The sequence below is a fragment of the Narcine bancroftii genome, chromosome 5, assembly GCF_036971445.1.
Source record: "Narcine bancroftii isolate sNarBan1 chromosome 5, sNarBan1.hap1, whole genome shotgun sequence".
In the NCBI taxonomy this organism is placed as follows: domain Eukaryota; kingdom Metazoa; phylum Chordata; class Chondrichthyes; order Torpediniformes; family Narcinidae; genus Narcine; species Narcine bancroftii.
This window is the reverse complement of record NC_091473.1, coordinates 120,864,212-120,878,017: the sequence shown is the minus strand read 5'-3', so window position 1 is coordinate 120,878,017 and position 13,806 is coordinate 120,864,212. Positions and strand designations below refer to the sequence as shown.

The 13,806-nt window shown below is 45.4% G+C and overlaps 1 protein-coding gene across 4 annotated transcripts in view; it reads right to left on the bottom strand.

Annotated features, from left to right (window-relative positions):
- Positions 1–13,806, bottom strand: part of LOC138763929 (vitamin D3 hydroxylase-associated protein-like) — an 81,524-nt gene that overhangs the window by 41,262 nt on the left and 26,456 nt on the right. For all 4 annotated transcript variants that reach the window (XM_069938931.1, XM_069938933.1, XM_069938932.1 and 1 more), the window contains exons 5-6: positions 9,535–9,668; positions 8,215–8,421 (exon numbers count right to left, since the gene is read on the bottom strand). In XM_069938931.1, the coding sequence (XP_069795032.1) occupies positions 8,215–8,421; positions 9,535–9,668 (341 nt within the window). The remainder of the gene's footprint in view (positions 1–8,214; positions 8,422–9,534; positions 9,669–13,806) is intronic.

Sequence of the window (13,806 nt, the reverse complement as noted above, 5' to 3'; positions counted from 1 at the left end):
GCGTGTACTATCTAGACTACAGGAGGCAGGCCTTACCATGAATGGAAACAAGTGCCAGTTCGGTGTGTCAGAAATGGACTTCATGGGACACAGACTTACACGGAAAGGACTAAACCCTGCAGAGGCCAAGGTGAAAGCTATTGAAGAGGCACGTGCACCTCAGAACGCAACAGAGGTGAGGAGTTTCCTGGGATTAGTCAAATTTTGTGCAAAGTTCATTCCTAATTTCGTTACAGTGGCAGAACCACTAAGGAAACTAACCAGGAAAGGTGTACCATTTCATTTTGGATCTGAGCAGAAGAAAGCGTTCACAGCGCTGAAGCAAAGCCTGACTGATGCAAAAATTCTTGGATATTACGATCCGGCGGCATCAACCAAAGTCATAGCGGATGCCAGCCCGGTTGGTTTAGGAGCCGTGTTGGTCCAGATGCATGATGGAGGACCAAGAATCATTGCCTATGCCAGCAGATCGTTATCAGATGTGGAAAGAAGATACTCTCAGACAGAGAAAGAAGCACTCGGACTTGTATGGGCCTGTGAGAGGTTCCATGCATATTTATACGGCATTGAATTTGAACTCATCACAGATCATAAGCCATTAGAGGTGATCTATGCACCTAGATCCAAACCATGTGCCAGAATAGAGAGATGGGTACTCAGACTACAACCCTACAAATATAAAGTAATCCACATTGCAGGGAAAGCAAACATTGCAGATCCGCTGTCCAGATTGGTGAAGGATGGAGGTCCACAATCCAAGTCAGAATTGGGAACAGAAACAGAGAGCTTTGTACGCTTCGTAGCTATTCAGGCGACACCGAAAGCTGTGACTATGAAGGAAGTCGAGAGAGAATCCGAACGTGATCCAGAACTCATGGAAGTAAGAGAATGCATACAGAGTGGACAATGGGACAAGTGTACTCACAAGGCTTACATTCCCATTAGAGATGAACTTTGTTGCATCGGACAGTATGTATTGAGAGGTTGCAGATTGGTGATTCCGCAAAGATTGAGACCGAAGATTGTATCCTTAGCGCATGAAGGACACCTAGGTATTGTTGGTACCAAGCAAAACCTCAGGACCAAGGTATGGTGGCCAAGTTGTGATAAAGACGCAGAGAAATTTGTTAAAACTTGTCACGGATGTCAAATCACAAGTAGGAGTAATCCGCCAGAACCGATATTCGCAAGATATGGATTACCTGTTACATTATACTCTGACAATGGTCCACAATTCACTTCAGAGACATTTGCGGAATACATGAGAACCACAGGTATCCACCATCATAAAGTAACTCCGAAATGGCCGCAAGCCAACGGAGAAGTAGAGAGACAAAATCTGTCCATTGAAAAACGATTGAGGATTGCACACGCAGAAGGACAAAATTGGCGAGAAGCATTATGTGGCTGTCTATCGAGCAACGCCTCATGCAACCACTGGAAAAAGTCCTGCAGAAGCATTTTTTGGGAGAAAAATCCGCACAAAAATGCCAGAAATAAAGGAAATCCGAGACGACCAGGAGATGAGGGACCACGATGCTGAAAAGAAAGGTGCAGCAAAGCTGTACACAGATTCGAAACGTGGAGCCAAGTACTCAGACATCATGCCAGGAGATAATGTTCTAGTGAGGCATGAAACTGGTGGTAAGCTAGACACACCTTATTACCATTAACCCTATACTGTTGTATCCAGAAGTGGCAGTATGGTGACAGTCAAGTCTCCGACTGGAGTCCTGTATAAGAGAAATGTCTCAGGTGTAAAAAGGTACCAGTCCAGAGATACATCGAGTGAAGAGGTTGAAAGGCCAATACGAGATGCTGAAACTGAGAGACCTGATGATATTCCAGAGGCAGTTACCAGCACTCCTGATGAAGTGACTAGAGCGCCAGAAACACCCGAAGCCGTGGCGAGCAGTATTTCCGACGCTGAGAGTGAACAACCAAGAAGCGACGACAATATCGCAGGCAGGCCGAAACGAAACCAGAAAGCACCCAAACGATACGAAGACTTTGTGCCATAGTTTTAATAAGAACTTTGGGACAGTATTTAATCTTATATCATAAAGTGCATGTATGAGTGCAGTAGGAAGTAAACTTTATGTAGTTGAGTTATAGTATTACCATTAGTTACGATGTTTGTATGTTTCCGAGGGATATTGATAAGTGAAGGTAAAGTTTATTTCTGATTAAAGGAGGGATGTCATGATAATGAATATGTATGAGATGTACCGGAAGTCACATGGTATGAGAGAGATAAGAACACAAGCAGGAGAACAAAGGAAACCGGAGAATAAAAAGACACTAAGAAGTTTACCTGATAAACTTGTGTTTAATGTTTTATTAACTTCACATTTCGGGCCACAAATGTGACAGAGGGCTTTAGTTAAAAGGAGAAATTGGACAGGCTGTGATTGTTTTCACTGGAGTGAAGGAACCTTGGGAGTATTCTTACAGAGGTTTATAATATTATGAAGTACATAGATTGGGTGGATGGGCATAGTCTTTTTCCAACGGTAGGGGAATAAATTTAATTTGAGCAGAAATATTTAAAGGAGATCAAATGGGCAAGTTTTTCACACAGAGGATGATATAAGCTGACAGAGAAGGTAGTGGAAGCAGGTGTAATCACAGCATTTAAAAAGAATTTGGATAGATTCATAGATGGGTAACGAATAGATAAATATCTATTAATTGAATTCAATTAATGAAATAGATCTGAAAATAAAAAATAAATACCCAGTATCAATAGAGCCTATGAAACAAGCAATTTAGCTGGATTGTGGAGCTGAACTACCTTTTCCAACTCATGGGGTCATAGAGTTCTATTGTCCAACTTCCCCAGGCCAACTAAACCAGTCTATTTTGCCTGCATTGGGTCCATATCTATCTCTTCTTTGGCTTGGCTTCGCGGACGAAGATTTATGGAGGGGGTAAAAGTCCACGTCAGCTGCAGGCTCGTTTGTGGCTGACAAGTCCGATGCGAGACAGGCAGACACGGTTGCAGCGGCTGCAGGGGAAAATTGGTTGGTTGGGGTTGGGTGTTGGGTTTTTCCTCCTTTGCCTTTTGTCAGTGAGGTGGGCTCTGCGGTCTTCTTCAAAGGAGGTTGCTGCCTGCCAAACTGTGAGGCGCCAAGATGCACAGTTTGAGGCGATATCAGCCCACTGGCGGTGGTCAATTTGGCAGGCACCAAGAGATTTCTTTAGGCAGTCCTTGTACCTTTTCTTTGGTGCACCTCTGTCACGGTGGCCAGTGGAGAGCTCGCCATATAACACGATCTTGGGAAGGCGATGGTCCTCCATTCTGGAGACGTGACCCACCCAGCGCAGCTGGATCTTCAGCAGCGTGGACTCGATGCTGTTGACCTCTGCCATCTCGAGTACTTCGACGTTAGGGATGAAAGCGCTCCAATGGATGTTGAGGATGGAGCGGAGACAACGCTGGTGGAAGCGTTCTAGGAGCCATAGGTGATGCCGGTAGAGGACCCATGATTCGGAGCCGAACAGGAGTGTGGGTATGACAACGGCTCTGTATACGCTTATCTTTGTGAGGTTTTTCAGTTGGTTGTTTTTCCAGACTCTTTTGTGTAGTCTTCCAAAGGCGCTATTTGCCTTGGCGAGTCTGTTGTCTATCTCATTGTCGATCCTTGCATCTGATGAAATGGTGCAGCCGAGATAGGTAAACTGGTTGACCGTTTTGAGTTTTGTGTGCCCGATGGAGATGTGGGGGGGGCTGGTAGTCATGGTGGGGAGCTTGCTGATGGAGGACCTCAGTTTTCTTCAGGCTGACTTCCAGGCCAAACATTTTGGCAGTTTCCGCAAAGCAGGACGTCAAGCGCTGAAGAGCTGGCTCTGAATGGGCAACTAAAGCAGCATCGTCTGCAAAGAGTAGTTCACGGACAAGTTTCTCTTGTGTCTTGGTGTGAGCTTGCAGGCGCCTCAGATTGAAGAGGCTGCCATCCGTGCGGTACCGGATGTAAACAGCGTCTTGACTGTTGAGGTCTTTCATGGCTTGGTTCAGCATCATGCTGAAGAAGATTGAAAAGAGGGTTGGTGCGAGAACACAGCCTTGCTTCACGCCATTGTTAATGGAGAAGGGTTCAGAGAGCTCATTGCTGTATCTGACCCGACCTTGTTGGTTTTCGTGCAGTTGGATAATCATGTTGAGGAACTTTGGGTTCAGAGAGCTCATTGCTGTATCTGACCCGACCTTGTTGGTTTCGTGCAGTTGGATAATCATATTGAGGAACTTTGGGGGACATCCGATGTGCTCTAGTATTTGCCAAAGCCCTTTCCTGCTCACGGTGTCGAAGGCTTTGGTGAGGTCAACAAAGGTGATGTAGAGTCCTTTGTTTTGTTCTCTGCACTTTTCTTGGAGCTGTCTGAGGGCAAAGACCATGTCAGTAGTTCCTCTGTTTGCGCGAAAGCCGCACTGTGATTCTCGGAGAATATTCTCGGCGACACTAGGTATTATTCTATTTAGTAGAATCCTAGCGAAGATTTTGCCTGCAATGGAGAGCAGCGTGATTCCCCTGCAGCTTGAGCAGTCTGATTTCTCGCCTTTGTTTTTGTACAGGGTGATGATGGTGGCATCACGAAGGTCCTGAGGCAGTTTTTCTTGGTCCCAACAAAGCTTGAAAAACTCATGCTGTTTGGCATGCAGAGTTTTGCCGCCAGCCTTCCAGACCTCTGGGGGGATTCCATCCATACCTGCTGCTTTGCCACTTTTCAGTTGTTCGATTGCCTTATATGTCTCATCCTGGGTGAGGACCTCATCCAGCTCTAGCCTTAGGGGCTGTTGAGGGAGCTGGAGCAGGGCGGAATCTTGGACTGAGCGGTTGGCACTGAAAAGAGATTGGAAGTGTTCTGACCATCAGTTGAGGATGGAGATCTTGACGCTGAGGAGGACTTTGCCGTCTGAGCTGCGCAGCGGGCTTTGGACTTGGGGTGAGGGGCCGTACACAGCCTTTAGAGCCTCATAGAAACCCCTGAAGTCGCCAATGTCCGCGCTGAGCTGGGTTCGTTTGGCGAGGCTAGTCCACCACTCATTTTGGATCTCCCGGAGTTTGCGCTGAAGATGGCTGCATGCGCGACGGCAGGCTTGTTTCTTCTCTGGACAGGACGGCTTTGTAAGGTGAGCCTGGTGGGCAGCTCGCTTCTTTGCCAGCAGCTCCTGGATTTCCTGGCTGTTTTCGTCGAACCAGTCCTTGTTTTTCCTGGAGGAGAAGCCCAGTACTTCTTCAGTGGATTGCAGTATGATAGTCTTCAACTGATCCCAGAGGGTTTCAGGGGACGGGTCCGTGAGGCAGGTAGCATCGTCGAGCTTTGCTTTGAGGTTTGCCTGGAAGTTTCCTCTCGCTTCGTCTGACTGCAGGTTTCCAACATTGAACCTCTTTCTGGGGGCTTTACTGTTCCTGGGCTTTGGCTTAAAGTGAAGGTTGAGCTTGCAGCGAACCAGCCGGTGGTCAGTATGGCATTCCGCGCTGGGCATGATCCTGGTGTGGAGCACATCTCGTTTGTCACTTTCTCGCACCAGGATGTAGTCCAGGAGGTGCCAGTGTTTGGATCGGGGATGCATCCAGGTAGTCTTAAGGCTGTCCCACTGCTGAAAATGGGTGTTTGTAATGACAAGCCGCTGTTCTGCGCAGAGCTCCAACAGGAGCTCCCCCTCCACGTCCTCCCCCTCCACGTCCTCCCCCTCCACGTCCTCCCCCTCAAAAGATGCTCACAAACTCAAGCTAGCATGCTGGAACATCAGAACCATGCTTGACAAGGCTGACAGCCACCGACCTGAACGTCGGTCTGCCCTCATTGCACATGAACTCCTCAGACTTGACATCGACATAGCCGCTCTCAGTGAAGTCCGCCTGGCAGATGTAGGCAGCTTCCAAGAACGCGGCGCGGGCTACACACTCTACTGGTCTGGCAAGCCTTCGGATGAACGACGCCTATCTGGTGTAGGCTTCATGGTCAAGAACTTCATTGCCTCCAAACTCGAAAACCTTCCGACAGGCCACTCGGACCGAATCATGTCCATGCGACTCCCCCTTCAAAACAAGCGTTGCATCACCCTCATCAGTGTCTATGCTCCAACCCTCCAGGCGGAACCAGCAGAAAAGGACAAGTTCTACACTGACCTGCGCAACCTCATCCAACGCACCCCTACAGCCGACAAGGTTGTCATCCTTGGCGACTTCAACGCTCGCGTCGGCAAAGACTCAGAAACCTGGCCAGGAATCCTGGGCAAGCATGGCGTCGGCAAGTGCAACAACAGTGGGCCATATCTATCTAAACCTTCCCTATCCAGGTACATGTCTTGTAAAGGTGAAAATTGTTATCAATTCTACCATTTCCTCTGGCAATTTGTTCCACTTACCAGCCAACCTTTGTATGAAGAAGGTGTCCCTTGGGTCCCTTTCAAATTTTTCCCCTTTTAACCTTAAATCTATGTCCTCTAGTTTTTAGATACCACTTCTGTGGGGGAAAAAAAAGGCTATGACTACTTACCTTATCTAAGCCCCTCATCATTATATAAACTTCTATGAAGTTTCCCTTGGTCTCCTAAACCCCATGAAAAATAAAAGACCTATCCTATCCAGCCTCTCCTTATATTTCAAGCCTAACAGTCCCAGTAATATTCATGTAAATCTTTTCTTCAGCCTTTCCAATTTGATGATATCTATTCTATAGCTGGATGACCAGAAATGCACACATGTGGTGTCACCAATGCAGTGTCACCAACATTTTGAACAATTTTAACACAACGTTCATGCTTTTATACTCAACCATGATCAATGAAAGCAAGCCTTCTTCACCATCCTGTCCACTTGCGTGGCCACTTCATCGCACTATGTACCTGTACTTCCAAGTCTCTCCAATCCCTACTTTTCCTATGTGGTTTTAACCAACTATAATGTAAAAACACCTTGTACTTGTTCAAGTTAAGTTCCATCTGCCATTCCTTAATCCTGTTTCCATTTATCTAGATCCTTTTGTAATTTTAGATTTCTTTCTTCACTGTCTATTTTTGCTATCATCTGTAAACTTACTAACCATATTTACTACATTGTCATCCAAATTATTAATGTTCTGTAGATAACAAACAACAGTGGAACCAGCAATGATTACATATTACAGGCCTCCAATCTGAATAAACCTCCACTACCATATTCTGTCTCCTACCATCAAGCCAATTCTATATCCAAGTGGCCAGCTCACCCTGAATCCAATCCAATCTGAACTTCCGGACCAGCCTATCATACACGTCCTTGTCATTGGCCTTGCTAAAACCCACGTAGATGATATTGACTGTTCTAACAAGATGATTCTTGTTGCCTCTTCAACAAAAAAACTATCAAATTCGTGAGACCCAATTTCCCATGCATAAAGCTCTGCTAGCTCTCTCTAATCAGTCCTTGCCTTTCCAAATGTGAGCAGATCCTGTCTCTCAGAATCACCTCCAGTAAACTCCCCATAATTGATGTTAAGTACACTGAACTGTTGTTCCCACTTTCCCACTTCCCAGGCATGTCCTTGTAACATTTTTTTTTAGACATGCAGCACGGTAATCAACCCTTTCGGCCCACGAGCCAGTGCCACCCAATTGAGTTATAACCCCGGTACGTTTTCAATGATAGGAGGAAACGGGAGCCCCCGGGAACAACCCACACAGACATGGAAGAATGTAAAAACTCCTTACAAACAGCATTGGATTTGAACTCTAACCAACTGCACTGCCATTGTAACAGCGTTGCACTAATCACTATGCATTCGCTTTTATTTATAAAATACTTTTCTACACAAAGGCTGTACCTGACGATGATGTAAATATCTGCAATTTTTTCCAAGCTTCTCCTAATGATCAAAACCCAAGGATTTATCTATTTTTTATGTTTTAAGACCCCTTGCACCTTCTCTTCTGTAATGAAGACACTGCTATTTACTTATCGGAATTCTCCCACCTCCATGTCTTTCTCCACAGTAAATACAGATGAGAAATACTCATTTTGGACCTCACCAATATCCTGTGGTTCTTCATATAGATGATCTTTTGACCCTATCCCTTCTCATCGTTACTCTTTTGCCTTTAAAAAGCTTGTAGGATCTCTTAGGATTCACCTCCTCCCCTCATATCCCCTCCTTGTTTCACTCTGAAATAAACTCAGTACTGCTCAAAGAATCAAAGGAATTATAAATGCACCAAAAATAATGTCTCACCTCAATCGATTTGCTGTTGGTTTGAAGCCACAGATTCCACAGAATGCAGCTGGCAAGCGAATGCTGCCGCCAACATCAGTTCCAATGCCAAGGATGGAGCCACCTGCTGCAATTAGGGCAGCCTCCCCGCCAGATGACCCTCCTGGTGTCCGCTTGGGGTTGAGTGGATTGATGGTTTGACCATAAATGGGATTACTGCATTCATAGCTGTAGCAAAAAAAAAAAATCAGCCTCTGTGGATGATCTGCAAACTTAACTCATGACTGGAACCTGAAATGACTTCCTCATGCCATTTATATTTCAAAAAGGATGCTGCCAACATACCGGCAATGACGGGGCAGTCGTCATGACAGAACAATCTGTCACACGTCAATCAGTAAGTATGTAGTCACCCATGATTTTTCATTCCAAATAGCAATGTGTCACCATTTTATAAGCCATCCTTTTTCATGCGGATTGGTGAATGTCAGCAGTACAATAACAGGACTGGAGGCAATATAACTATTTTTTCCACTTGAGACAAATTTTTTGAGAGGGGCTAATTACAAAAACTCCTGATCTAGAAATCCAATTTCTATGAAAAATAAAATATTGATGAAATTCCAATTCTTCATGACAAATGCTGGAGGGCCTTTATTACCTGGTGCCAAGCTGACAAACAAAGCACATGTTGGCCTCCATAGTGGGTCCACCTAATGTGCCTATAAATTGAAATCCTGGGCATTGCTATTTACAAGACATATACTGCCCTGCCAACACATGATTTAGGAGTCTCAAATTGTACAGTTATTTCAAACTCCCCCAAACTCTTCACCTCCTAACAACGTGTATTATTAATACAAAATGCTATGCCTGAACAGAAGCAGCATCATTAAGTAGTTTGCAGTGGTGAAACCATAAAGTTAGAGAGAAATGCAGCACAGAAGCAGGCCCTGAGGCCTATTAACTCCAGAGCAGCCATCAACCACCCATTAGTATAGGAATCCTACTGTGGCGCATTTTATTCTCCCAGATGATTCCACTGTTCTCCTCCACACACCAGGCCAACTTTCAGTGGCCAATTAACTCACTAGTCCACATATTTTTCAATTGTGGGAGGAAGCCAGGGGAACAGGGCCACTGGGAGAGCATGCTGACTCCACACTGACAGCAGGATTGAAAGTGGATTGTGGGGGCTGTCCCAAATTAAAGATGATTCAAAGTAAATAAATATACAAGATTGACACTTTCTGTAATCTGTCCAATAATCACTCAAATCTCCACTCACACACTATCTGAAAGGTTCTGTTGGTCCTCTAAAGTTAATTTATTCATTACTACCTGAATAATGTCTGAGGAACATTGGTTTTCACAAATGGAATTGCTCCTTGTATCTTCAGCACCTGGACGATGACACAGTCTTCATCGATAGGCTTATTTATAAATTTCCTAAGACCACAAGTTGAATCATGACCCTGTGTTAAAATAATTATGAGACTTTTTATTTAGGTTGCCATCATTGGTTTACAATAGATTTTAACCAGTTACTAATTATCAACAATATATGGAATCTATGCTTGCCTTGCATGGATCACTAGATATAGACCCAGAAGTAGGCCTATTGAGTCTGCTCTGTTGTTCTAATCCAGTGTGGTCACTGCAGTAACTAAAGAAGAGTTTTCAGTAAGATTTTCGGAGATCCAAGTTAATGACCATGAGTCAGAAAGCAGGATGGAGATCAAGAATCTGGTTGTGTGGTGCCAGGACAACAATCTTGCTTTCAATTTCAATAAAATTCCACCTGCATTGAATTCGCCCTTCGTTATTGAATGAAGATCTACCGGGACCAATGCCTGAAGAGGGCGCATAAAATCAGTGAACCGGTGCAGACTCAAAAGGCCAACATGGCCTGTTTCCGCTCCGTAAATGGTTATATGGTTATATGAGCTGATCCATCCTCCCACTCAGCCCCACTCCTTGGCTTTCTCCCTGGAACCATTAATGCCCTGACTAATCAAATACCTGTCAATCTCTGCCATAAATACACCCAACAACCTTGCTTCCACAGCTGCCTGTGGCAACAAGTTCCACAGATTCACGACCCTCTGATTAAAGAAATTTATGTGTTTTAAATTGACGTCCTTTTATCCTGAGATTGTGCCCTCCCGTCCTAGACTCGTCTACCATGGGAAATATCCTCGCCACATCTATTCTGCCTAGGCCTTTCAGCATTCAAAATGCCTCTATGAGGTCCGCCCTCTGCTCCAATGAAAATCATTCCTCATATGTTAACCCTCTCATTCCTGGGATCAGGCTAGGAAATATTCTCTGAACTCTCTCCAATGCCAGCACTCAAATAAAGCACCCAAAACTGTACAGAGTACTCCAAGGTCTCATCAGTGGTTTATAGAATCTCAGCATTAGATCCCTGCTCTTATATGCTGTCCAGCATTGCATTCGCCTTTTTCACCACCAACTCAACCTGGAGGGCAAACTTTAGGGTATCCTGCACTTCAGAATTTTGAATTTTCTCCCTACTTAAATAATAGTCTCCCGTCTATTTCTTCAGCCAAAGTATATGGCCGTACATATTCCAACATTGAATTTCTATGAGGAATTTTGAAAGTACTGTGTCTCTGACATCCCTCCAACTATTATTTTTTTCTTGTCACCTGCCTGTCATCCTTGCTGCACTCTATCTTCACTTTTCAGCACTTCCCCCTTCTTCAGCCCCCCCACCCCCCCTGCCAAATAGATGGATAAAATTGTATTTTTCTTGGCTTGGCATATAAAAAATTAACTGGATCCTGGTGTATATTTCTGAATATTCAGCAATTAACTTTTAATTATAGGCACAATGAGTGGATCACTCTTGTCCTCTCATGACTGGGAATTAATCCATGCCTCCATATTGCCTGCCAGTTGTTCCATATCATGGTTGTGCAGTTCATTTGCATTCATCTCTTTCATTGTGCCCTTCAGTTCTTCCAAGAAGTGATAAATAACTGTGCAATTCCCAATAGAACACTCACAAAATGTGAGTGACATTATCAGTAACTCCACAGCAAATGGTACAAAAGCCGAATGAGTGATTTGAGGGGGTGGAGTGAGAGTTCAGCAGCAGGAACCTTGAAAAATACATTCCACTGAACACCTTAAATTTAAAGAGGAGGAACTGAATAATGATTGGCTTTTTGGAAGGACAGCAGCCAATAAAAGGAGAGTAGCCATATGAGATTCTTCCACAAATGTGGCTTCCCCTTCACCTCCTTCACCCTCATCTCTTCCATTTCCCGCTCACCTGTCCTGGCCCCCTCTGCTCCCAGATGCAACCAACAGAAAATCCCCCTCATCCTCAACTACCACCCCACCAGCCTCCACCTGAATTTCCAGCACTTACTACAGGACCCCACCACCAGACACATTTTCCCTTTACCTCCCCTCTCTGCCTTCTGCAGGGACCACTCCCTCCATGATTCCCTCGTGCACTCATCCCTCCCCACCTATCGCTCTCCCCCCCACCCCGACACCTTCCCCAATGGCTGCGGGAGGTGCAATACGTGCCCACACCTCCTACCTCACCATGGTGCGGGGCCCCAAAGAGGCCTTTCAAGTGAAGCAGCACTTCACTTGTGTATCCACAGGACTGATTTACTGCATCTGGTGCTCCCTTTGTGGATTTCTCTGTCGGAGACTGGTTGCAAATTGGGAGATCGCTTCACTGAGAACCTCCACTCCCTCTGCTACAACAGACACCTCCCAGTAGCCAACAATTTCAATTCTGAGTCACACTTCCATACTCGCATGTCTGTCCCAGCCTTATGTACTATCCCACCCTGACCACCTGCAGATTGAAGGAACACCACCTTATTTTCCGTCTGGGCACTCTCCAGCCAGATGGCATTAGCATCAACTTCTGTGCTTTTTGCTAATCTGCTCGGCTTTTTTTCCCCTTTCCCTTTCCAGTTTCTCCAGTTCTTCCCCGCTTCCCCCTCCTCCCCCGATCGCTGCTGTCCCTTCCCTCCCTTCTCCACCTATCATCTCCTGCCTTTCTCCCCCCCCACCCCAATCCTTTTGTTTGGACTCCTGCAGACATTCTTCCATACCTTGATGAAAGGCTCAAGCCCAAAACATTGGTTGTGTATTTTTACCTTTGCTACATAAAGGACACTGTTTGACCAGCTGAGTTTCTCCAAGATTTTGTGTTTTTACTGTTAAATTAGCCATTTTGGAGCAGCTGTTTTGGGAATAGAGGTGATTGAGATTTAGGGCTGGGATTGGGCCGAGACTGGATTAAGAGGCTTCAGCAAGAGGGCAAAGAAGAAGGTCAGGAGAGTACAGGTAACGTATCTCGTCTTTTCAGACAGTATAGCTCAGTTCAGAGGGGATGTCAGACAGGGAAAAGCTTTGCTGTTCCTGCAGATATCAGAGATATCACTGTGACTGGGGACTACATCTGCAGAAAATGAGCCCAACAGCATTTCCTTGATGAACATGCTAAGGAATTAGACCTGGAGTTGGATGAACTCAGCGTCATCCAAGAGTTAGAGAAAGCCATAGATTGCTGCTATAATAATGTGGTCACACCTAAGGTACAGATTGCAGGCAGATGGGTGATCACAAGGATGAGTAAAGGGAGAAGGTAGACAGTGCAGAGTACCCCTGTGGCATTTTCCTCAGTAAACATACTGCTTTAGATACCGTGCGGAATGACCTATCAGAGAGTAGCAGCAGCATCAGCCAAGTAATTGGCAACAATTAGCTCTGAGGTAGAGCGCAGAAGGGTGAAGTCAGGTATAGGAATAATGGGAGGAGCATACAGAGTCATTTTTATGGCTGCAAGAGAGACTCCAGGGTGGTGTGTTGCCTCCCTGGTGCCAGGGCCCAGGATGACCCTGAGTGGACACAGGACAGTCTGAGAGGAGAGGGTGAGCAGCCAAAGGTAGCAATAACATTGGTACCTCAGACAACAAGACCCTGCAGTGGATAGTGAAGTCAGCAGAAAAGATCACTGGAGGGGGGGGGGGGGGTCTCTTCCTACTATTGATGCAGGTGAAAGGCAAACATTGTGAAGGACTCCACACACCCTTCATGTAAACTGTTCTCTCTTCTGCCCTCAGGGCCTAAGATCCAGATTTGGCAACAGTATTTTTCCCAAGCCATCAGGCTCCTGAATTCCCAGAACATATGTGGATAGCGTACCATGGAGTTTTCCTGCATACGTCTTAATATTTTATTGCATTTAACTTCTATTCTAATATAATTCTTATATTTATGTAAATATGCTCCGTGGACTTCTCATCTCTACCTTGCGAGCATGGCATGAATGATAAATCTTTTTCTGGCTATCCTTCCCATGATGGTTCCTTTCAGTCAGTTTGTGGGGTTTGTTATGAGGCCACCCCACTGCTCAGAAAGGAACAGGATGCCTGAATTATCAGGCCAATGTTTTAGATGTGGCATGGTGACAGGGACTTTTGTGCATGCAACCTGGGCATATGCCAAGGCGATACCCTTTTAGGTGGGATTGGGCCAAGCCTTGGGGTAAAAAAAAGAGGCAAAAAATTCCCACAGAAGCCAGAGCTCTTTCTGCTGGGACACATAAGGGATGTA